Source organism: Nyctereutes procyonoides, unplaced genomic scaffold, assembly GCF_905146905.1.
Source record: "Nyctereutes procyonoides isolate TBG_1078 unplaced genomic scaffold, NYPRO_anot_genome, whole genome shotgun sequence".
NCBI classification, from domain to species: domain Eukaryota; kingdom Metazoa; phylum Chordata; class Mammalia; order Carnivora; family Canidae; genus Nyctereutes; species Nyctereutes procyonoides.
Genome location: NW_026575044.1, coordinates 40,052,074 through 40,077,574, shown reverse-complemented (window position 1 = coordinate 40,077,574; position 25,501 = coordinate 40,052,074). Strand labels below are relative to the sequence as shown.

The window sequence follows — 25,501 nt, the reverse complement described above, 5'->3', positions numbered from 1 at the left end:
GTACAGACTCACTTCAGATACGACCTCAGGACAGTCTTCGTGGCCCAGAAGCCCCTCCCTATCTGAAATTCTCGTTTCTTGTGGTGTTCTTCTCCTAACCGCTGTGTGAAATCCTTGTATCTTGTTTATCAATAATGATGCTTGCCAACACATTCCACATTCACTGTCAGGTACTCCCCTAGGCATTTACCATATATATGTCTAAGGTAGAAATTGTTATCTCCATTTTACAGTTAAACAAAAATGAGGCAGAGGGTGAATCATGTATTGAAGTTCTTATCTAGTAAATGGCAGACCTAGGAAACCACTCTGGCCTCAAGGCCCTGCTCTTAATTCCAAGATTGTCACATCTTGAGTGTTCAGGGTATCCCTAACGTCTGAGTGCCCAGTTCAACAAGTACTTGTTGAATGAATGAATGTGATAGTCCTCCACAAACCTTGGTTTAAGGACCCGAATGAGATGGATTTCTGGAGAGTAAGTCTGTAACTGGCAGGGAATTTTGAAAATGCTTAAAAGATTGAAATTGCTTAAATGGAAATGTGTCAGAGAGGTAGGCTGGTTAGCTGATGAGTACCATGACATCAGTTTGGCAAGACAACAGTGTAGGAGTAGTTTTCAAGTACCAGCACACGTTAAAAGTAGAGGCTCATTTAATAAGATTCATATAAATAAATCAGGTTGCTACTCTTAAGAACTTGGGGGGGGGATCTTTCAGAAGACTTGCGAAAACTCAGAATAAATCTGTGCTCTGGATTCTTCTGTAGCTTGACTGGTTCTGGAACATTATCTTTAGAATTTGTGAAGTGTCCATTTCTCACTTGTGTACCCCCTAGTGCTGTGCTTCATTAAGGAACAGTTCATGGATTCTGTCATCACTGCTTTACTCTGTTGGCTTTTTGATGTTTCCCTTTTAGTTTTGGAGCCATTTTTATTCATTGAGTTTGGTATTAAGCAAATTAAACAGATGTTCTATAGATGGAAAATGATGTATTGATTGGATTAATATGGTCCAAGCTCAGTGCTGAATTTATAAAATATTCTGAAATTCACACTTGCCAGTGGCATTGCCAGTATGGATATCAACTCACTGAATAAAGGAAACCGATTATTTTTTTTCTAAATAGGTAGATGATTACTGTCTTGCACATAGAACATCTATGTTCTAACTAACATAGTACCACAAACAAACGGACTTTTTAAAATTAAGTAAAATGTATAAACTTTTCAAGTGTGTTTGCTGCATGTGAACCTGCTTTGGCAGATTCTGCTGGTTTCTAGTATTATAAGTGTACTGCATTCTGAGAGGTTCTTTAGGAGTAAGATCAGAATGAAAAGAATGGTGCGCCTTCAGCTACTTAACAGTATAGAATGTCACATGATAAGTTACATCAACTAGAAGGCATATAGAAATAAAAAACCAAAAATAAAATAAAATAAAAAACCATAATACAAGATTGACATTTCTTTTCATAGAGCTGTGAACAATTCAAATTATGGTTGGAGAGCCCTGAGACTATTAGCACGAAGAAGCCCTCACTTCTTCCAGCCAACCAACCAGCAGTTTAAAAGTTTGCCAGAATATCTTGAAAACATGGTAATAAAGCTAGCAAAGGAATTACCAGTAAGTAACATATATATAAATCAATGTTTTCATATTCTTTACCTGTTATTTAAAACTACTATCGCTAAGAATCTGAATGTACAGTTTATCATGTGGGAAAAAAATCCTCTGCAAACCTCCATGTTTAAGAATAAGAAAAAAATGCATTTGAGTATACATTTCTAGGAAGTACATAAAGTGATAAAGTAACTTAAACTTTATGCTCTATAAAAAGTTTATTAAAGCCCACAGTACTTTGGTTAAACAGTTATCCCACTTGTAAACTCAGACTTGAATTTTTTTGCCAATGCATTGTCTTTTTATCAAAAGGAATCTACAACAGGTAGCAGTAGGCATCTTGGCCTATCCTTCTCTCTGCTCTCTTTTCCAATAGTTTTCTCATTGTTTACTATAAAATGGTCATGACTATACTATAAAATGACTCAAAAATTTTAAGAACCTGGTTGCTCCGTATTTTTCTCCAGCCCTTTTTTACCATATACTACATATTTCCAAATCGTCTTACCGTACCTTACTGGCTCCCTTTTTCCCATGTGTGGGGGAAGGGGAGTCTTTCCCATCCACTCCTTCTCCAGGTTAACACCATCCCATTTGTGATCCTTACCTGACGTTCACATTTAACATGCTCAAGGGTAAAGTGCTGGGCCCTCTGTGGGTAATCTCAACCACTCATGTCTAAACCAAAAGTATCCCAGTTATTTTACAAGTTGGCATTCTTTTTAAACATTCTTCTTCCTCATTTTAGCCTCCTTCTGAAGAAATAAAAACAGGTGAGGATGAAGATGAGGAAGATAATGATGCTTTACTGAAGGAAAATGAAAGTAAGAATTGAATTTTCTTGGCTCTTTTACAAAATTGGAAAAGATTGGGGTTCTTTGTTGAGAGGTACGTTATTTGATCTACTTCTCAACTTCTACCATTTATCTCAACTGTTTCTTATAGTGAGGAATTTTTAAATACATTTTATGCAGTACAATTTGGAAGTGATGGGAAGGAGAGTACTTATATTTGAAAGAAACTCACCCTTTAATTAGGGGAGTGGGGGTGGCAATTAGAAGGGAGCAGCTGCTTCATAATTAACAATAGATGCAGGCAGCAGCTTTGGCTTTAGAAGTATTGATTCCAAAAAAAAAAAAAAAAAAAAAGTATTGCTTTCCTGGTGATCATGACTATAAAAATAATATTCAACCCATGGAAAATATAGAAAGGCGCTGTTTTCCTTTTAAAATAAAGCTTATGAGGGGCATCTGGGTGGCTCAGTGGTTGAGCATCTGCCTTTGGCTCAGGGTGTGATCCCGGAGTCCAGGGATTGAGTCCTGCATCGGGCTCCCGCAGGAAGTCTGCTTCTCCCTCTGCCTATGTCTCTGCCTCTCTCTCTGTGCCTCTCATGAATAAATAAATAAAATCTTAAAAAAAAAAAAAAAAAAAGCTTATGAACGGTGATTAATAGTTTAGTGGCTCCGTATCTTCTCAGTTCTGTTGTATATTTTGAATTGTACATATCTTTGTGCTTTGTACATAATTGACATTTCCTGTGTTTTCTAGGCCCTGATGTTCGGCGAGACAAACCTGTAACAGGGGAACAGATAGAGGTGTTTGCCAGTAAACTGGGTGAGCAGTGGAAGATCCTGGCTCCCTACTTGGAAATGAAAGACTCAGAAATTAGACAAATTGAGTGTGACAGCGAAGACATGAAGATGAGAGCTAAGCAGCTACTAGTTGCCTGGCAAGATCAAGAGGGAGTACATGCAACACCTGAGAATCTGATGAACGCACTAAATAAGTCCGGATTAAGTGACCTTGCAGAAAGTCTAACTAATGACAATGAGACAAATAGTTAGCTTCTTTCTTTCTTTCTTTCTTTTTTTTTTTTTTTATTAAAACTATGATAAGATTTTGTTACCAAGCAGCATTTGATAAAGAGGTCCAATGGTTTTGGTAAACAATAAACATTTTTATAACAGTTGTTGTACAGTTGGCTGGTGCTCCAAGAACAACAGAATGCATATTGGCTCTTGATAACTGACCTCAGGGTTTCAGGAGATAGGAGTAGGTTGGGAAAATGGCCAAACTAAAGGTCACATATTTTTGTTAAAATACTTACAATGAAGCTAGTAAGCAGTTATTTAGGGAGTATGGTGTTTCCTAAAATACACTATGCCAACTTCATTTCCTGCATGCCATTAGTAGTTACAAAATTTAACTTGCTCTTCTGAAAATCCCAGAATGACTTTCTGAAACCATGTGACGAGTCTTCATGCTTTAAAAGCAGAGAATCAGTAAACAATGGTCCATTTCCCAACTGTTTTTACAAGTAGAATTTTATCAGTACACAGCTATGCTGATTCCTTTAAATATCCTCTATGGCTCCTTTCAAGCTACAACAGCAGAGTTAAGTAGTTGCAAGAAAGACTGTGAAACTTAAAATATTTACTATCCACCCCACCCATTGAAAATGTTTGCCAACCCCCTACTTCAAAAGAAATAGGATAAAGTCTTAAACGTAGTCCTTTTAGCCTTACAGAGATTACAAATAATTTTATGATTATTTACAAACCTCCTAAGTCCTTAAAATTGGGATGCATACTTATGGGATTGTTGTAGATGAAAGCAGTCTATAAACAGCAAAGCTATGTGTAGTAATGGCTAGAGACTGTACCATCTACTTTTCCCATTCTCAGAGAAGCATAATTACCCTTCAAGGGCCCTAACATTAGGTCATCATTGTTTTGAATCCTGAAAGGCTGCAAAGTGCATTTTATACCATAAATGTTCTTGGTTGGGCTTAACTTCACAAACTAGTCCACCGGTAATCCAGTACAGCTCTAATATCAAAAGGGCCTCAGTGCTTCATGGCACAGCATATAAGGCACACTCAGGAGTCAAGACATTTTCTTGACCACTCTCCCAAAGACCTTATATGCAAGGCTGAACTCTCAAACAGCCTTGTTTAAAACACTGGTGTTAAGTCCAATTTCTTATACTTAAAAAAAAATCTTTGGAATAATGCTTATTTGGATCAAATAAAATGAAATCAATTTTTATAACAAAGAATTATAATTTTAAAATTCTAACTCCATAGAAGACATATACTTTGTTCTAAACCTACCTCACTTCATCTAGTAGCTATAACATCCTGCAAATCAGAATTCTAACTGCTAAATTTACATCCTCAAAATTGTTCACACCAAGTAAGACAGTGAATAAAAAAATGCAGTCACAAGCATCATAGCAATATCTAAAAATCATTACCCTTCTTATGGTATCCTCTTCCCGTTCTATTCTGTACCTTCCCCTCTCATTTAGCTGAAGAAGGTATTTACAGAAAAGTTTCCCTGAAATGCTTATTTTATCCCCTAGCGTTTTCAGAGTTTATCACATTGTTTGAAGTTGAGAGGAAAATGGTCATTATTCTCTAGGAATCTAATAGTTCCAGTGCTGTGCTCTGCAGAGCATGAAAACAGCGTAAGGAAATTTCATGATAATCCCCCAACTTCATTTTATATACCTAACTCATAATCAGAGACAAATGAGCTCATTTCCTAACGTCTGTCTAGCAATCAAGGCTCTTGAAACAAAAATGAGGAATTAGAGAATGTATTAAAATGTAAGAAACCTACCATAGTGAAACACCACTTACTCTTGGTATTTTTACGATCACTTTAAAAATCACTGCTATTAAATTCTGAGACATGAAGATCTTGAGAACAGACGAGAGTAAAAGCATCAACTGAGCCAAGGGAAAGATAGACCAATAAGCATCGTTGCATTCAGCATCCAAAGAATTCTGTTACTTTTACAACTTTATATTTCTTTTAAACAGAACATAATGTGAGAGGACAGGAGAGAACATTTTTCAATGGATGCTTAACAGCAGAGTAAAACTAACCACCTGCAGCAACTAAAGGATACTAGATACACCTAAACTTAACCCAAGCTCCAACACTCAGACAAAAGACTTGAGGTCAGAAGCTGTTAGTCCCTCTTTTTTTCTTTTCTTCTTCCCTTTTTTTTTTTTTATTAAATAGTCTCATATTCTAAAAATAAGCAACCAGAGCTTGTCAACTTCTTTTAAGGTTGATTACTACAAAACCATTGCAAAGTTAAATATACAAACCATAGTACATCAGAGACACACAATAATAAATGTATAATCAAATGTACTATTACTGATCACAATTTATTTTAAAGTCATGAAAAGCCAGCAACAGTCAGGCTGGACAAATACTTGATTGTACCCATGTTTCCATGGGATGTAGGCAGCAGCACTGAGTAACACAATGAGAGCAACACTTACTTCCTTTCCACATCCTGGCAAAATTTTTGTTAGATAAGGCAAAGGATGGGCAGCTATGAATCACCGGTGGTTTGAACCATGCAAGAACAACAACAAAACAAGAGTAATAGGTGTGCAATAAACATCTGATTGCTGAATCCTGGGCTGAAAAAGTCGGAGAAAAAATTTATCACAGAAGGTGAAAGGCATTTCAAATCAGAATTTTTAAAAATTAATGCAAGAAATAAGCTTTTTAAAAATGTCTTCCTGCAACCCTTAACAGGGCAGCACAGTCCAAAGGCAATTTTCTTTTTTCTGTAATTTTTTTTTAGGTTGATCCACTAGTGGTCTGCTTTGCCCTCTTTTGTTCCACATGAGAGGGGAAACATAAAACCACCTAAATATCTTCCTCTACAGCTCTGGATTACACAAATGGTCAACAAATAACATTTATTTCACACCTACACATAAATAGCTAAAATGTAGATTACTGTTCACTTTCCTCTTCCATTATTTCAACTCTGCGAGGCCCATAGAGTAAAACATATGCTATATGCCAGTCTCCACCACCAGAAAGCCGCAAGATATCCTCTGGTGTCACGATGCTGACCTTATCATCATCAAACTTAATCCATTCATCTAAAGAACAAGAGAAGAAAATTAAATTAACATCATAATGGTTTTCTCAGTTCCAGTTCAAAAAAGGCACGGAGTCATTTTGTGCACAGCAGTATTCCATGTGCCATACTAAGTTTTCAAAGTGTAGTCCAGGGACTACTCAGGCTTCAAGACCATTTCAGGAGTCCCATGAAGATCACAATTATTTTCATAACACTACTAAAGCATTATTTGCCTTTATGCCTCATTCTCTCAAGTGTGCTTTGGAAATTTCCAGAAGTCACACGATGTGTGATAAAGAGACTAAATATGCAGAAACAGGAGGATCCAGCTGTCTCCTACTAAACCAAACAAAACAGGCCTACAAAAACAAATCAATACTATTTCTTGTTATTTTTTTGTTTTGGAAAATATAGCTATTTATGTGATAAGTAATGGGTTTATTATTGTTGGTTTCCAATGAATTTCTCAGTTTTAATTTCTATTATAGTAAATATTAAGAGAATCCTCAAACAAAAAGCTCTTTGTGGACCTCAACAATTAAGAATGTAAAGGGGTTCTGAGACCAGAAAGTTTGAAAACCACTGTGATACAAGATGTGTACTAAATAAACTATTAAAATAATTAACAACTGAAAAAAACAAAACAAACAACAGAATCCTTACCTTGTTTCCTTTTCACCCATGATACGTAATGGCCTGAAGAGCTAGACCTTCCCTGATGTGTTAACACTGCTTGTAAGTCATAGTATCCACAGTTATTGGAGCCAATGTCTAAGGAAAGATGTAAATCCAACAATATCAAACAATGAACAGACACGTGCTTTCTCAAGCTAGGTACCAAGCAAGAAAACTGAAGGTCAGCCTAGAGAAGTACTACTTTATTATTAGAATTCAGTAAGATACTACAGTTTAAAGTTAAGGATTTATGGAAGAATTTTAGGAAGTATGATATTCATAGAACTACCTGCTAAAAAGACCGGTCTAATTAAAGTAAATTGTATTTTAAGAAATCTTTCTTTTTAAAGCATGATATCTGAAATAAATAGGTAAGTGCCAAGACAGTAATTTTACCATACACACATACACACACACACACACAGCAACTCAACTGAAATAATTTTTTCCACTTACCGTCAGCAAAAGAGAAAGGCTCATATTTAACTTCTTTCTGGGGACTACTCTTTTTGTCACTCTGAGGAGAAAACAATTTGATTTTAAATCATGATATTGGAAATCTATATTCTTATTAAGTATTCATTTCCACAAATCTCTACTGACTACAATGCAAAACACTACCTTATATTTACTACAATATAACATAGTTAACATAAAACTGTAAACCCAAAGGATCTACACTTCAACAATATGCAATATTGTATGTATAGTAACAGACCCTCTGATTATAGGACCAACTATAAGCCACTAAACCTAGAGCATACCAGTGAATATAACAGTACCAATAAATAATGCTGCAGGGTAGAAAGCCCAATGCTATATTTTTACCAAAATACTATCAAACCACATAGGATAAAAAAGAAAGTTACACTAATAAAACAGAAAAGTCAAATTACTGCAACTAACATTAAATCTAAGACATGGCCACCAGCTCAAATGAACTGAATGAACTTAGCTTAAACGAACTGAAATATTTAATTCAGCAAATATTCCTCTAATATTGAAAGAGACATGATTTATTATTTCAGACAAAGATCTTTAGTGGGAATTCGCTGCGTCAACCCATTTAAGTGTGTAACACAAAATTAAACTTATCTAGGCATATGGGCAAAGTTCTTGAAAATTATAATGGTACTGAACAGAATGCAAGTAGTTTAAAGACAGCTGGAGTGACAAGAAGTCAAAGGATCCTACAATTAAAAAAAAAAGGCAATTACGACAACCATTCCTTTTTATGTTAAAATCTGACACCTAGAGCAAACAGGTATACAAAGAATATGATTTTTAAAAAATTGTAGATAAGTCAAATTAGAATTCCATTATTATGTTCAAGCAACCTACAAGGCAATAAAGAAATGAAAAGAAGAACAAAGGAAAAGCAAAACATAACATTTAACTAACAAATCAAGTTACATTAAATGTAAATGGTCTAAATACACCAATAAGAGATTAACAGGGTGTATTAAAAAACATGATCCAACGCTATGCTGTCATTAAGAAACTCTTCAAATACAACAATATAGGCAAATCTAAAGTAAAAGAATACAAAAAGACATCATGCAAACGTTAACAAAAACAAAACAGCATTGACAATAGTAATATCAGAAAAGCAGACTTCAGAGTAAAGAAAATTACCAGGGACAGAGAGGGACATTGCATACTATAAAAGGGTCACTCCATCAAGAATACTTAACAATCCTAGAGGTGTATGCACCAAATAACAGAGCTACAAAACAGGCAAAGCAAAAGCTGACAGAACCGAATGGAGAAACACATAAGACCACAATTTTAGCTTCCTCACTCCTCTCAAAAAACTGAAAGAAATTCCCTACTCCTCACAAAAATAGAACTAGAGACAAAAACAGCATGGTTACAGGAATTTGTTTCTCTCTCTGCCTATATCGCTGCCCCTCTGTCTCTCTCATGAATAAACAAATAAAAACAAACAAACAAAAATGGCTAACACAAGAATATTGACACCACCAAATTCTGGCAAGAATGCAGAAAGTGGATCAGTCATATACTGCTAACAAGCATCTAAAATGGTAAAGTCTCTATGGACAACCTTTGACAGTTGCTTTAAAAATTAAGTACACAACTACCATACAATCTAGCAATTATATTCCCAGGTATTTATTCCCAGATAAATGAAAAGTTATGTTCACACTAAAACTGGTACATGAATGTCTGTATCAGCTTTATTCCTAATAAATGAAACTAGAAACAATCCAGCTGTCCTTCAACAGTTGAATGGTTAAGCAAAATATGGTAAATAGGAATACCACTGAATACCATTCAGCAACAAAAAAGAAGGAACTACTATACAAAATGACCTGGGCTAATTTCCAAAGAATTATGCTGAGAAAAGAAAATCCCAAAGTTACATACTTTATGATTCCATTTAGATAACTATCTTGAAATGACAAAACTATAGAAATGGAGACCAGGTTAGCATTTGCTAGGAATTGAGGAGGAGGTACAGGGCCAAGGGAAAGTGGGTTTGGCTACAAAGGGGGCAGTATGTGGAATCTTTGTAGTGATGAGTATGTAGGGTATCTGGACTGCATCAAAATATCCAAGTTGTGATACTGTACTATTGTTTTGCAAGACATTACCACAGGGGAAACCTGGTAAAAGGTACTTGAATCTCGTCATATTATTTCTTACATGTACATGTGATTCTATAATTATCTCAAAATACAGTTTAATGTTTAAAAAGAAGTATTTAACATACACACAATAATTTGCAGAAGAATTTAAATTTGATATATATCATCACACTGGAAAGATTTCTAGTTATCAGGAAAAATCTTTTTCATTGTGTGGGGGGGGAACCAACACAGTTCAGCTGTTACCTTATCTGAACCTAAAATAATACAACTTATTAAACATAAAATTTCCTAAGGTCATGATTTTAGCAGTTGCAGGCATACAAGCTGCACTTATTAAAAGATACAATTTATCAAACCTGTCAGAATGGTTAAAATTAACAACACAAGAAACAACAGGTGTTGGTGAGAGTGCAGAGAAAAAGGGAACCCTTGCCCACTGTTGGTGGGAATGCAAACTGGTGCAGCAATTCTGGAAAACAATATGGAGGTTCCTCAAAAAAAAATAAAAAAATAAAAATAAAAAATAAATAAAAAAAGTTAAAAATAGGGCAGCCAGGTGGCTCGGCGGTTTAGCGCTGCCTTCGGCTCAGGGTGTGATCCTGGAGACCCGGGATCGAGTCCCATGTCGGGCTCCCTGCATGAAGCCTGCTTCTCCCTCTGTCTCTGCCTCTCTCTCTCTCTCTTTCTCTCTCTCTCTGTGTCTGAGTAAATAAATAAAATCTTAAAAAAAAAAAAAGTTAAAAATAGAACCACCCTATAATCCAGCAATTTGCACTACTAGGTATTTACCCAAAGGATACAAAAAGACAGATTTGAAGGAATACATGCATCCTGGTGTTTATAGCAGCATTATCAACAATAGCCAAACTATGGAAAGAGCCCAAAATGTCCACTGACTGATGAATGGATAAAAATGTGCACAACACACACACACATATATATAATGGAGTATTACTCAACCATCAAAATTTTGCCATCTGCAACAATGTGGATGGAGCCAGAGTGTATTATGCTAAACGATGTAAGTTAGTCAGAGAAAGACAAATACCATACAACTTCACTCACATGTGGAATTTAAGAAACAAAACAGATGAACATAGAGGGAGGGGGAATAAATAGAGACAGGGAAACAAACCATAAGAGATTCCTGATAATGGAGAACTAAGGGTTGTTGGAGGGAGGTGGGTGGGGGATGGGCTAGATGGGTGATGGGCATTAAGGAGGACACTTGTTATGATAACCACTGGGTGTTGTATGTAAGTGATGAATCACTGAATTCTATTGAAAACAATATTGCACTACATGTTAACTTGAATTTAAATAAAAAATAAATAAAAGATACAACTTATTTGTCATAGCAGGCATAAATGAACCAATACTCTACACCACGAATTCCATCTAAAAATAAAGATAACTCCAAGATTTATAAGGAAAACAATAAAATACATTGAAAATACTAAGCAAGATTTTATGTGAAGTGCTCTCAGGAGGTAAATATAAACAGAATAGAGGCTACAGACTACAGGAGAAAAAATATTAAGCTTACTCTACCATAAAGAGCCCATTTACCATAAGTAGTTCTTTTTCTTATGCTAAAATACACCTAAACTTTGTATATGTGCTAAATAAAATACAGGTTTCATCCATTTTTACTAGGGGATTAACAGTAATTACTAAAATATTAACAAAGTAATTGCTGAACACTGATTAAAGATTAAAATATTAAGAGGAGAAAATCAACAATAAGAACCTACTGTCTTTGGCTGCTGATTCACTTTTTTATCTTCTAGATCCTTAAATTTTGATCGAAAAGAGACCATTTTCTCCTGAAGTTCTGGTGTACACAGTTCATACACATCCAACATAAGAGGAAATTTAACATCCTATATACAAACCAAAAAGAAAAAGTAAACATCTTTATAAAGGTAGTTATTTAAAATATCTATCATACCTTTAATGTAATACTTTCATAATTCAAATGAAGTTGAAAACAAAATTTATAAAAGTCACTTGGAAATCTATGCAGCTGAAAACATCAAAATGCTTATATTCAATCTGGTCCCAACTTTTGTTTTAAATAATCTCCACGCCCACTGTGGGGTTTGAATTCATGGCCCTAATATCAACAGTCACATGCTCTACTGACTGAGTCATCCAGGAGCCCCTGGTCCTAACTTTTTAAGATTAAAAAAAAATTCTTTTAACTTTTTTTCCAATATTTTTAAAATCATGACTCCGACCACAGAGGAGTTACCAAAATTTATATGACAGAAGAAGCACTTCAGAAATATTACATCAGGGCACCTGGGTGGCTCAGTCCATTAAGTGTCCAACTCTTGGTTTTACCTCAAGTTGTAATCTCAGAGTTATGAGATTTCTCTCTCATGTCGGAATTTTTCTCTCCCTCCCTCTGCCCCTCCCCTGTTTTGTGCACTCTCTCTCTAAAATAAATAAATAAATAAATAAATAAATAAATAAATAAATAAATAAATAAATAAATCTTTTTTAAAAATAAAAATGTGGGACGCCTGGGTGGCTCAGCGGTTTAGCGCCTGCCTTCGGCCCAGGGCGTGATCCTGGGAGTCCCGGGATCGAGTCCCATGTCAGGCTCCCTGTATGGAGCCTGCTTCTCCCTCTGCCTGTGTCTCTGCCTCTCTGTGTCTCATGAATAAATAAATAAAATATATTTTTAAAAAATGAGAACTGAAACTTCATATTTACATAAATAAAAATTAATAATAAAAAGTAAAATAGATAATTCCAATACATAGTCTTAAGAACCACTTATCTAATGTTAATATATATCTTTCCTACTTACAGTATTTCAAAAAAAGTCTATCCCTAAATGAAGAAAGAAACCTATTGTAAATTAGGGATTGCCTTCAAAGAATTACAAAATTTTATTATACTGAAGTTCGTTACTAACCTTAAGAACTTTAGCATTCACAGATTCCTTCTCTTTATAAAAAAATCGAACCATCTGAATAGTCAAGTAAGCAGGTAGTCGGCTGATCTTGGACTGAGGGGGAAAAAAATGAAAGAAATCCTATCACATGCAAACACCACACAAGTTTTTAATTCCTTGCTTTGGTAAAAACAGACTGCATAAAATTAACTAACTGGAAACCTTCCATCAAAATGGATTCAATTTCAAAAGGAATGCACAACTTACAGATTTGATATATAAAGCATTTCTTTGCAATGTTGGAGACTGCTTAGTTATTTCTTCCTGGAGTCGCTAAAAAAAGAACAGAAGACCAAACAATTTTAGTTTTTAAAAATCTTTTTCTGCAACACTTTTTTTTTTTTTAAGTAAGCTCTGTACCCAAAGTGGGGCTTGAACTCATAACTTCAAGGATCAAGAGCCCCACGCTCTACTGACTGACAGCCAGGCAACCCTAGAATAACACTGTAAGTTCTTTTAAAAATTAGTATTATTTAATAAACAATATATGTCAATGGATTTATACCACTGAAAAATAATCTGAATGAAGACAGTGTAGGAGGCCTCTTAGATATGCCTCAGTTCTTAAAAGGTAGCAAATAATTTACACTGTGGAGTTGAGGATCTGACCTTCTGAGGTGTGAACTCCTCAAAATATAAATAATGTTTGAAGTTTTAAATTGTTACCCAAATGTTGCTCAGATTTATACTGTATTTTATATAACATAAAAAAAAAGCCTTATGGCTTCTACCTATGGATTCTCAGAATACTCATAATGGAGGACAATTATGAGAATGTAGGAAACCCTTGTTCTTTATGCTTTATATAAAAAAGCATAAAAGCCTTCTAGAGCCAATTATTTTCAAATTTGAGAAAAGTCATCAAAGAGAAAACCTGTTAATCTAACAATTATGGAAAAGCTTTTAAACACATACGTATCTTAACCATCATGTCTGCCTTTCCATTTTTTACAGCGTGTGCAACACTCAGGGAGACAATTATCCCCTCTGGGCATCATATGGAAATGATAATGATAATAACTGCAATCATAGTGCTACTGTTAGAAGTATGTAAGTAAGTATGTGTAAAAAACATGGACAACCATTGGGCATATATTCTATATTCAATAAACATTAGCTACTATTTCTAATATCAAAAGAAAGCACTACTAATGTGCTGTGCTTTGTAAGAATACATAAGAAATTAGAAATAAAAATTTACTGTTAATGTTCACTATAAGCATGTTACTTAATACAATTTCTTTAATTTTTTAAAAATTACTAATCACATTATAAAAGGAATCACCATGTAGTTTTTAACATTTAATCGTCTGTTTGGCAGCAAAACGGTAAAGAAATACGGAGCCAAATTACTCTAGAATAATCAGAACAAATGATGATGATAAATGATAATGATGATAAAGCACCTAAAAACGGGCAAGACAATACAATATCTCATAAAAACATGCTTTTCAAGAATGCATATCTGGTGTGATATTATTCATCAAGCAAGCTATAGGTGTTATTGCCAATCCACTACCACTAGAAGTGGTATATTTAGTTTTTCTAGAATTTTACAAAATTATGAAGAAAATATCATAGTGGAGAGTCCCTGCCAAAACATTCCATTCTACACTCTCCGATTACATTTAATACTTCATGTTTTGATGCCCTGAAACTTGCACATCATAATTTTTTCAGGACTATTAGTGGTGAGCTATTATTTGTAAGCTTTTAAAATGAACTTCTCTTAAAAGTAGTATGCCTCAGTATCAGAGGGCAGAGAATAGTACTTTCTATTTGTCTCTTTGCATTTACCAACCTCTCCTTTTACTGATCTTACCTCAAACAGTAGATGGGAACTCTCTGATGACAAGTTATCTTGTTTATCAATGCAATCCCTGCCCCAATTCATTGCCTGTCCTTTAAGACATGTATATATTTCCATATCAAGTACTTAATTAGCAAGCAAAACTGTTATATTTTATCAATCTGCTCATTAGAGTGCATTCTGTAGTATGAAAACGGGGAAAGAGTACTAATTAGAGTATCAAGTTCTAGACCTACCTCTGCCACAAAGCAATGAAGTCACTACATTCCAGGGCCTCAACTGCAATGCTGGTGCAAAGGCAGAGGGCCTACATGGCCTGATTTACATAGTATAATTACAGTTTATACCTTGTCACTACTAATACATCTTCATTATAATACCCTTAGAGGCCTCCTGCATGCCTCTGGTCACAACATTTTTGATGACCTATCAATACACAACCTTGTGTTACATTTGTTTCTATTTAATGACAATTCACTAACATTGTCTTCAGACAACTACACTATAAATCATCCCTGAATGAAGCTTTATCTAACAAACATTTTTTCCTTAAGGCTTTCTTTTTCTTTTTTTTTTTTAAGCTTTTTTTTTTTAAAGCTTTTTTTTAAAATTTTTATTTATTTATGATAGTCACACACACAGAGAGAGAGTGAGAGAGGCAGAGACATAGGCAGAGGGAGAAGCAGGCTCCATGCACCGGGAGCCCAACGTGGGATTCGATCCCGGGTCTCCAGGATCGCGCCCTGGGCCAAAGGCAGGCGCTAAACCGCTGCACCACCCAGGGATCCCCCTTAAGGCTTTTCTAATAAACATTCACACACAGACTTCTTGGGCTTAGAACATGAGATGGCACTTCAGCACTATGGCTGAAGGCCATTTTAAACAGCAAATCACCAACAGAAAGCACAAAAATGCAAAAAGTTGTGGTACTAAGATTACTGTAAAAGGACACTTGTTTATAGTATGAGCTGAAACAAAGCAGAGCATCACCTCTTTGGACCTCAGGGGAGACTGTGCCCAGCAACTCAAAATTTTTGCCACTTGGAGCATGTCTACAAATAACCACAAAAGTGCCACAAGTACTGATGTTAGAGTTACAAATAAATTTTAGCAAGTAGGTGCACTTGCAAATACAGAATCCATTTATAATGAGGATCAACTGTAACTGATCTTACCAATTTAAGTCCTGTAAAAAGATACTTGACTTCTTGATTGATAAAACAGCTAAGCTGAAGCTGATTTTCCTTTCCTTTAGTAACCTCTTCTTCTTCGGATTCTGTACATTTCATGCTTTAGGAAATAAGATAAGGAATATACTAACAGGCAATCAACTTGTTATAATAAATTATATGTTGAATATAATAAATTATCCTCATGCCATTAAAATAGTATCAATATTTGCAAATGGTATCTGATAAACAGTTAGTATCCAAAATATACAAAGAACTTATACAACAAAAAATAGTCCAATTTAAAAATGGGCAGAAGACATAAATAGAATAGACATTTCTCCAAAGATGACGTATAGAAGGCTAACACATGAAAAGATCCTAAACATTACTCATCATCATGGAAATACACAAAACCACATCACCACCTCACATCCATCAAAAACACAAACAAGTGTTGGAGCACGTGGGTGGTTTTGTTAAGCGTCCAACTCTTGATTTCAGCCCAGGTCATATATCTCAGAGTTGTGAGACTGAGCCCCACATTGGGCTCTGCACTGGGGATAGAGCCTGTTCAAGATTCTCCCTCTCCCTATCCCCTACTTTCACCTCTCTCTCCCTCTCTTGGAGGAAAAAAAAAATTCAAGTGTTGGCAAGGATATAGGAGAAAAAGAAACGCTCATGCACTGTGGGTAGAAATGCAACCTGGTACAGCCACTATAGAAAACAGTATTGGAGGTTCATTAAAAAATTAAAAATGGGAGTATCATATGATACAGATCTAGTAATTCCACCACTGGGTATTTACCCAAAGAATATGAAAACACTAGTATGAAAAGATATATGTACCCCTATGTGTACTGCAGCCTTATTTACAAAAGCCAAATTATAGAAGCATCTCAAGTGTCCATCAAAAGATGAATGGATAAAGAAATGTGGGGGGGGGGTATATAAAATGGAGTATTACTCAGCCATAAAAAAAAGAATGAAATCTTACCATTTTCAAAAAGATGGGCGGATCAGAGATGTAAAATGCTAATAAGTCAGACAAAGATGAATACCATATGATTTCATTCTCAACAAGAATGAAGGTAGGTAGGTGAGGGTATGGGTGAAATAGGTGATGGGGATTAAGAGTACTCACTTACTATGAGAGCACTGAGTAATGTATGGAACTGCTGAACCACTATATTGTACATCTGAAACTAATGTAACACCGTATACTAACTATACTGGAATTAAAAAAAAAAATCAATAGCATCGTTCATTGGTGTTTAAAACATTTTGGTTTCCCAGATTGGTTTCAACATACTTTAAAGGTGCTTCATGCACTTACCAACAATATTAGTAATGAAAAATAAAAGCAATAAAAGGATAAACTCTAAACAAATATAAGTTGATACTTATACAGTCTTAAAATGGTTTTTGGGTTTTTTTCTTTTGTTTTTTTAAGGTTTTATTTACCTTTTCATTAGAGACACAGTAGAGAGAGACATAGGCAGAGGGAGAAGCAGACTTCCTGCAGGGGAGCCTGATGTGGGAGTAGATCCCAGGACCCCGGGATCACAACCTGAGCCAAAGGCAGGTCTCAACTACTGAGCCACCCAGGCGCCCCCTTAAAATGGTTTTGATGAAAGATACATAAACAGTAATCTTTAAGTTTCTACTCATGACCTAGAAGATAGTCCTTCCCTGAATTCATGAATTCACATTTTATGAATTGGTTCAATCTCATGTGTATCATCTGGCTGATATACTCTGTTTCATACAATTAAAAATTGATTCCCTATGAAGTGTTAATGAGGTTGACTGTGCTAAAGATATTCTTAAGAAAAAAATAATGAATATCCTTCAATTCAACAAAATAACATAATCCTAACCTTTAGGATTACTCTGATGTATTTTTCCAAGTTTCATTACGTCTTTTAGGCATAAAAGCCTCTGAAGAATTTTTCTACATACTCCACCCACCACTCCAATCAGTCAATAATGCTATTGCTACCAATGCACTTCTAGTAAGTTATCAGTACAGTCTCAACAAATCTTGGCTCATAAGGATACGTAGTTTCAAACTCAACTCCGAAGAACTGATCAATTAAACTTTTCTTTTTAGATGGTGTCACTGCTGATGCAGATGAAGAATCTGTCTGCAAAAATTAAAATGAAATAAAAATTCCAACTTACTTTATATAGATACTAATGTATACTTTTCCCCACACAGTCCAGGTTTAGTAAATACATTATTTAAGCTTTTTAAAATATAATCAATTTCTGTAAGATACTTCTACTGTTCAAAAAACATTACCAAAAGACTACAGATGCTCAATAATATGAAGTTTAATAAATAATACACTGAATTCAAGTGTCAAGTGTAAGCTTTCAAATTCCAACTACAAATTGAGCTCCTAAAGTATACAAGTACATATCTATCTATTAGGATGAATTAATTTCAAGTCTTTGGGCTCAGGGGAGTGTAATTATCAAGCTATAATCACAAAAACGTTTCAATTACCTCTTTAACAGAATCATCCTCTATGGCTTCCAATTTCTGTTGCAATACTCGCATCATTTGTATCCAACATTCATTAGCATCCTGTAATTTAAAAATGCCAAAGTAAATAATCCTGGCTGTGATACTATTTTGTCTACAAAATCCTTCTAAAAGAATTACCATTCCCTTAGGAAAGGAGAAGAAAGCTCTTTTTTTAATTTAAAAATATTAAGTCAAATTAGATATCACAGGATCTTCAAAACAATGAGGAATTCCAGAATATTCATTCAAGAGATGTTCACTAAGCTCCTCCTTATGCTAAACACTGCTTTAGATACAAACATGGCAGCAACTAAAACAGAAAAAGTTCTCAATGGGGACATAAACAAAATGTACCATAAATTCACTTAAAGAGTTATGAATTTAAAAAAAGCAATATGGGAGTAGAAAATGATGAGGGGAAAGGAAGTGTGTGATTTCAATAATCAAACTACTCTGATGCCTTGACATTTGAGCCATGAGACCTGAATGAAGGAAGCAAGCCATGAACGTATCTGAGAGGCAAAGACATAAGAGGAAAGAAAGACCCTACAGAAAGAGGATACTGGAGGGCTTAAAAAATAACCAGAAAGCCAGTGTATGTGCAAGCCAAAGAAATAAGCAACAGGGGAGAATGGCACATGTTAGGCTCAGAGAGGGAGCCAGGAGTTAGATTATTCAGGAGTGGGATAGAAAAATCACTAGGAAGTAATGAACAAGGGACCAACATAATCCTATATTCATTTTATAAAGGACTCTGGAGGCTGTGTGGAAACTGAAGAAGGACAAAAGCAGAAGCAAGATGATAGCCAACAGACCACTTCAGGCAAAAGATAATGATGTTGTGAACTAGAGAGGACTGATAAATGCAAAATGTTTGGAAATACAAATAAACATGGTAAGTGTACAACACCCAAGTTTTACATTTACAAAATGAAAACCACAGAATCTTTCCCTGTTTACCTGTTGAAGATATTGTCCTTGTTCACCCTTCTCCGCAAACTGTGGAAAAGCCATGTGCAAAAACTGCAGTAGAATAATAGGTGGAATACTAGAAGAAGTTTTATCCATGGAATCAAACAAATCTCTAAGGGCTGAAAAACAAAGCAAACATTGCTTTCATAAAACAGTGACATATTTAATACATGTTACTGTAAATTAATTCTAGATTAATACAACCAAAAAACTGCTGAGTTGTATTTTTAAATATATCTACTCCTTTTGTAGTTGTCAAATTCCCAGTAAGAAAAAGATTTGTTTTTAAATCTGAAGAACTGACCACACTTTATAATGTAATCACTAACTATAAACAACTTCTAAGCCCTGCCCCTTAGTCTCTCTCCTCTTGCCAACCTTTGTCTTTCCAAACAAAGCAGAGCATATTCATTCAGTACAGAGAACACATAACCTCTGTCTAAGGATCAAACAGGCTAATGTTACTGTTCTGGTACTAAGCCATTATCAGGCCATCAGGTCATACTCTCAACCCACTTCCCTTTAAGCTTGTACATGGTTCCCATTTATTCAACTCCTAAATTTTAAAAATCTGTTAAACATACTTCCTGACTATACGGATAGCTAAAATCCAAAACTAATCTGCCTTCTTCAAAATCTTTCCTCCGCTATCCTCTTTCACCTTCATAAATCTCATGATCATGGACTGAGCCCTCCTTTGGGAAGTTAAGAATGCTTTTTTTTTTTTAATAAATTAATTTTTATTGGTGTTCAATTTACCAACATACAGAATAACACCCAGTGCTCATCCCGTCAAGTGTCCCCCTCAGTGCCCGTCACCCATTCACCCCCACCCCCCGCCCTCCTCCCCCTCCACCACCCCTAGTTCGTTTCCCAGAGTTAGGAGTCTTTATGTTCTGTGTCCCTTTCTGATATTTCCCACACATTTCTTCTCCCTTCCCTTATATTCCCTTTCACTATTATTCATATTCCCCAAATGAATGAGAACATACACTGTTTGTCTTTCTCTGATTGACTTACTTCACTCAGCATAATACCCTCCAGTTCCATCCACGTTGAAGCAAATGGTGCGTATTTGTCGTTTCTAATGGCTGAGTAATATTCCATTGTATACATAAACCACATCTTCTTTATCCATTCATCTTCTGCTGGCTTCTTAGCTATCACACCTGGCCCTTACTTCATGTACAGCAAATTCTAGTCTAGCCTATCTGGACTTGTTAACTAATACGTGAAATGTTATCTACCATTATTAAACAAACTGAAGCCCAGCAAATAATACATCTCAGCACAAAGCCATTGCTTAATAAAATGTTCCCAAATACGACAACTAAACATGGTGTTTAAAAATATTTTCTGGATGGACAGCCAAGATTAAGGTATCACTACCAATACAATATTTTTTAAAATAAAAAAAAGCCTAGGGATGCCTGGGTGGCTGTGGTTGAGCTTCTGCCTATGGCTCAGGGTGTGATCCCGGAATCAAGTCCCACATCAGGTTCCCCAGAGGAAGCCTGCTTCTCCCTCTGCCTATGTCTCTGCCTCTCTCTGTGTGTTTCTCATGAATAAATAAAACCTTTTTAAAAAAATAAATTAATAAAATTAAAAAGCCTCAATTATTATAACACTTTAAAAAGGTACACATTACTCAAAATAAAAAATGATTTAAGATTTAACATATACCATAAACAGAGCATCTCAAAGTATTTCGTTAGTTTGAAAGAGAAGGGTCAAAAGTGCACTGTGCATTAAAAGACACCAGTAGGGCAGCTCTGGTGACGCAGCGGTTTAGCGCCACCTGCAGCCTGCGGTGTGATCCTGGAGACCCGGGATCGAGTCCTGCGTCGGGCTTCCTGCATGGAGCCTGCTTCTCCCTCTGCCTGTGTCTCTGCCTCTCTCTCGCTCTCTCTGACTGAATAAATAAATAAATCTTTAAAAAATAAAAAAAATAAAAAAATAAAATAAAAGAGACCAGTAGGATATGGCAACTACATCCAATAGGTGATTCTAAACTGCCTTTCAAAGCAAAAAAGAAAAACAACTTTATAATGGGCAATATTGGGTTAATTTGCCAAAATTTAAGTAGTTTATATTTTAGAGTACTTTATCCATGTGAAACGCCTAGATTTTGAAAAATGGTAACTGTCTTATGGTTATAAATATCCTTATTCTTGGGAAATACAGACTGAAGTATTCAGGAATAAGACATGATGTCTATCATACTCTCAAGTGGTTCAGAAAAAAAAGAACATGGTTATAGAGAATGATATATCAGATGTGACAAAAAGTTAATAACTGGTGAATTCTTGGATCTATTTTTTGCGCTAAATTTAAATTTAGCACAAAATAAAATTTAAAAATGAAGGCAGTATCTTTCATCCCTTTAATACTACAAGACTCATAGGATACTGAAGAAGTTGCTGAAATTCCAATTACTCTTAGATATAAGGAATCAAGTAAACTAGATATAAGGCATCATACTTTTCTCATTAAAAACTTCATTTTAGCAAATAAATCTACTTTCAGGAAAAAAAAGTCAAAGGACAATCTCTAATCCAAGTGACACAAAGAAATCTACTGTTTATAGTATTACAAAATAACAGCTGACCACAATGAGATACCACTTCACACCCCTAGGCTGGCTATAATCAAAGACAAACAATACTGAGTATTATGAAGGATACAGAGAAACTGGAACCCTCATTCATGGAAGAAACAGAAAATGATGCCAACTGCTTTGGAAAACAGCTGGCAGTTCTTCAAAAGGTTAAATATAGTTACCATATGACCCAGAAATCCCAATCCCAGATACATACGCAAGAGATATAACAACATTATATCCACAGAAATGCTTGCACAGGTTTTCAGCAATATTTGTAATAGTCAAAAAATGGAAACCACCCAAATGTCTATCAGGATGAAAGGACAAATGGAATAGGATATATCCCTACAAAAGAATCTTATTCAGTAATAAAAAAGAATAAAAGTACTAATACATACTACAATTGAATGAACTTTGAAAATATTCTAAATGAAAGAAGCCAGTCAAAAGAGACTACATACTGTAGAATTCCATTTATGTCAAAAGTCTCAAATAAACAAATATATTGAGACTGACAGTAGATTAGTGGTTGCATAGGGCTGAGAATGGTGCTGGGGTGCGGGGGAGAGGGGAGAAACAGGCTGAGTGCTAAAAGTCACAATTTCTTTTCCAAGTGGATGAAAACATTCTAAAATGGACTATAATCACCACCAGTTGCTACACAACTCTGCATATACTAAAAGACAATGAGCTGCACACTTTAGATGGGTAAATCGTATGGGATGTAAATTATATCTCAATAAAGGTGTTATCAAAAAAAAAAAAAAGGCATGGCTATAAACATACCTTATTGACCTAACCCAATGATTTAAGCGTATTCATTTGTAAAACTGTCCCAGAATGAATGCAGACAGAATACATGGTCTCAGGTAACAAAGAAAGAAGTTATTTCTATCCTTTAAGAATTTGTTTCTCCTCAATCATGCATGATTTCCTTACACTAACACCCACTAAGACTCTCTTACAATGACTGCATCAACCACAATAAAACTTATCTCTGGATATCCCCAAATATATATTTTACTAATAGAACCCTAAAGCCAAAATTAACCCAAAAAATCCAGACTATTTTTCAGAAAAGACAGACATCACTGGTTTATAATTTGGATAATAAAATAAGCCCTAAGTTGTTTAACATTAAGTATAAATACTCCAATTTTAATGAGATGTTTTACAAAACATGTTTTGTAAACTGAAAGCTACTAAAAAAACTAGAGTGAAAAATAACATTTATTGAATACTACATCATCCTATTGAAAAGGAATTTATTTAAGATACTGACCTGCAGTAATATACTGTGCTGAAGCCATTTCCCCTGAAGCTCTCAAGGCACCTGCATACCTGGGAACATTAAGGGAGAATTAAATAGGATTCAATTCATTCTGAAACACAAAAGGGAAGAAACTAGTCAAAAGAGCTTATTATGACACCCTCAACTGCAACTTTATCAGAGTTGTTCCCATCTTTCTATTTTCTTCTCTTCTGGTCTTGTTCCTTTAAGCATTCTATAGGCAAAAAAAGGAATACTAAAAAAAAGAGAATTTAGGTGAATGAAGTCCACTTTAAATTTTTTCTCCTAACTTATTTAAAAACAAGCATTTCCTGGGGTATTTGGGTGGCTCAATTGGTTAAGTGTCTGCCTTGGCTCAGGTCATGAGCCTAGGGTCCTGCGATTGAGTCCTATCCAGCTCCTTGCTCAACAAGGAGTCTGCTTCTTCCTCTCTCTCTGCCCCCCTAACTTCTGCTCTCTCTCAAATAAAATATAAAAAAAAAAAAATTCCTGAAAATATGAAACAAGAAAGTACACATTTTAATGTCCACTATTGCAAGGAAAATAAAATATACTTTTAGAAATAAGAAAAAAACATTAGATCAAAAACCATAAATCAAAATCAATACACCTACATTCAGCATTAACATCTATGTAACATTAAATAAGTCACTTAAGGGATGCCGGGGTGGCTCAGCAGTTGAGCATCTGCCTTTGGCTCATGGCATGATTCCAGTTTGGGGATCGAGTCCCACATCAAGCTCCCTGTAAAGAGCCTGCTTCTCCCTCTGCCTGTGTCTCTGCCTCTCTTTCTGTGTCTCTCATGAATAAATAAATAAAATCTTTAATAAAGAAAAGTCACTTAATTTTCAAGTCAGTCTATTTACTTGTAAACTGCAGTGTTTCTATTAAGGGATTTCTACATTCACTTTCAATTTATAATTCTCATTTAATTTACAACAGCACAAAGGACTGGCCATTCAAATGAAATAAACTATAGTAATCACTCATACAATGTCTTATGACACTGGATCAGAAATTATCATTCAGATAATATCAAACATTGGGAGGCAGGAAAATGACTGTCTATTCACTATGATTAAACTATACTTATGTACTGTACACACACTGGAGGGACTATAAAATGAGAAAGACTGGTCATCATCAACCAAGGCTGGCAAGAATGTGGAACAACCAAACTATCAATACCATCAATAACATGGATAAGCTTCAAAAACTATGCTGAGTGAAACTAAGCCAAACCAAAAATAAATTAGATTCTATACATTTAAGTTCCAGAAGGCACAAAACTAGTATGAGACGAGTAGTTGCTTACAGAGCTGGGTGGTACAGGATATGAAGACTGGAAAAAGGTACGAGTACAAAAACTTCCTGGGATAAGGGAAAAGTTCTATAATTTGTAAAATAGGTTACAGAGAATTTGCTTTATCAAAACTGATCACACCAAATACAGACAGATATTTGATATTTACTAGATGTAAATATTTCAATATAAAAAAAAACCTCTGGGTTATGTAAATAGAATGAAAGAGGTCAAGAAAACATGTTAAAATATATCTAATTAAAAAGTTCTGTTTCTTTTTTTTAGATGTTTTGGAAACTGCTGTAACTCAAGTCTTTTTAAATTTTTCAATATACAATTCATAATGTCTAAATTACATATGTTCTTTTATTTTTTTTTTTTAGATTTTATTTATTTATTCATGAGAGACATACAGAGAGACAGAGAGAGGCAGAAATACAGGCAGAGGGAGAAGCAGGCTCCATGCAGGGAGCCTGACGTGGGACCCGATCCTGGGTCCCCAGGACCAGGTGCCGGGCCGAAGGCAGTGCCAAACTGCTGAGCCACCCGGACTGCCCACATATGTTTTTAAAAAGTGAAAATCAGGGCAGCCTGGATGGCTCAGCGGTTTAGCGCCCGCCTCCAGCCCAGGGCGTGATCCTGGAGACCCAGGATCGAGTCCCACATCAGGCTCCCTACATAGAGTCTGCTTCTACCTCTGCCTGTGTCTCTGCCTCTCTCTCTCTGTGTCTCTCATGAATAAATAAATAAAATCTTTAAAAAAATAAGATAAATAAAATAAAATAAATAAAAAGTGAAAATCATAAGTTTCCCTCTCAGTTTACAACTATGTAAAAGGCACTTTTGAAGTTAAAATAAAGTACTAATAAAGTGAATCCCAAAACATCAGTGAAGTATTTTATGACACAACTGCTGCTATTATTGATTTTACTTCTAGTTGCAATTAATACTGCTGAGTAACTATTCCTACATTTACAGCAAAGGCTACACTAATGAATTATTTTTTTAAGTAACTAAGAATAGGAAAATCATGAGTAATTTAATACTATCC

At 35.2% G+C, this 25,501-nt stretch overlaps 2 protein-coding genes across 3 annotated transcripts in view; one reads left to right on the top strand and one right to left on the bottom strand.

Moving 5' to 3' along the window:
* The window catches only part of THOC1 (THO complex subunit 1), a 56,643-nt gene extending 53,058 nt beyond the window's left edge, over nt 1-3,585 (top strand). Inside the window, exons 19-21 of the mRNA XM_055324618.1 lie at nt 1,475-1,622; nt 2,368-2,443; nt 3,168-3,585. Coding sequence (XP_055180593.1) covers nt 1,475-1,622; nt 2,368-2,443; nt 3,168-3,463 — 520 coding nt within the window. The 3' untranslated portion in view covers nt 3,464-3,585. The remainder of the gene's footprint in view (nt 1-1,474; nt 1,623-2,367; nt 2,444-3,167) is intronic.
* A 2,198-nt stretch (nt 3,586-5,783) lies between these two features.
* USP14 (ubiquitin specific peptidase 14) overlaps nt 5,784-25,501 on the bottom strand; it is a 44,648-nt gene continuing 24,930 nt past the window's right edge. For both annotated transcript variants that reach the window (XM_055324619.1, XM_055324620.1), the window contains 11 exons: nt 23,139-23,197; nt 19,243-19,373; nt 18,262-18,342; nt 17,811-17,896; nt 15,756-15,870; nt 12,978-13,043; nt 12,732-12,824; nt 11,560-11,688; nt 7,650-7,710; nt 7,182-7,289; nt 5,784-6,537 (listed from right to left, as the gene is read on the bottom strand). In XM_055324619.1, coding sequence (XP_055180594.1) covers nt 6,386-6,537; nt 7,182-7,289; nt 7,650-7,710; nt 11,560-11,688; nt 12,732-12,824; nt 12,978-13,043; nt 15,756-15,870; nt 17,811-17,896; nt 18,262-18,342; nt 19,243-19,373; nt 23,139-23,197 — 1,081 coding nt within the window. In that variant the 3' untranslated portion in view covers nt 5,784-6,385. The remainder of the gene's footprint in view (nt 6,538-7,181; nt 7,290-7,649; nt 7,711-11,559; nt 11,689-12,731; nt 12,825-12,977; nt 13,044-15,755; nt 15,871-17,810; nt 17,897-18,261; nt 18,343-19,242; nt 19,374-23,138; nt 23,198-25,501) is intronic.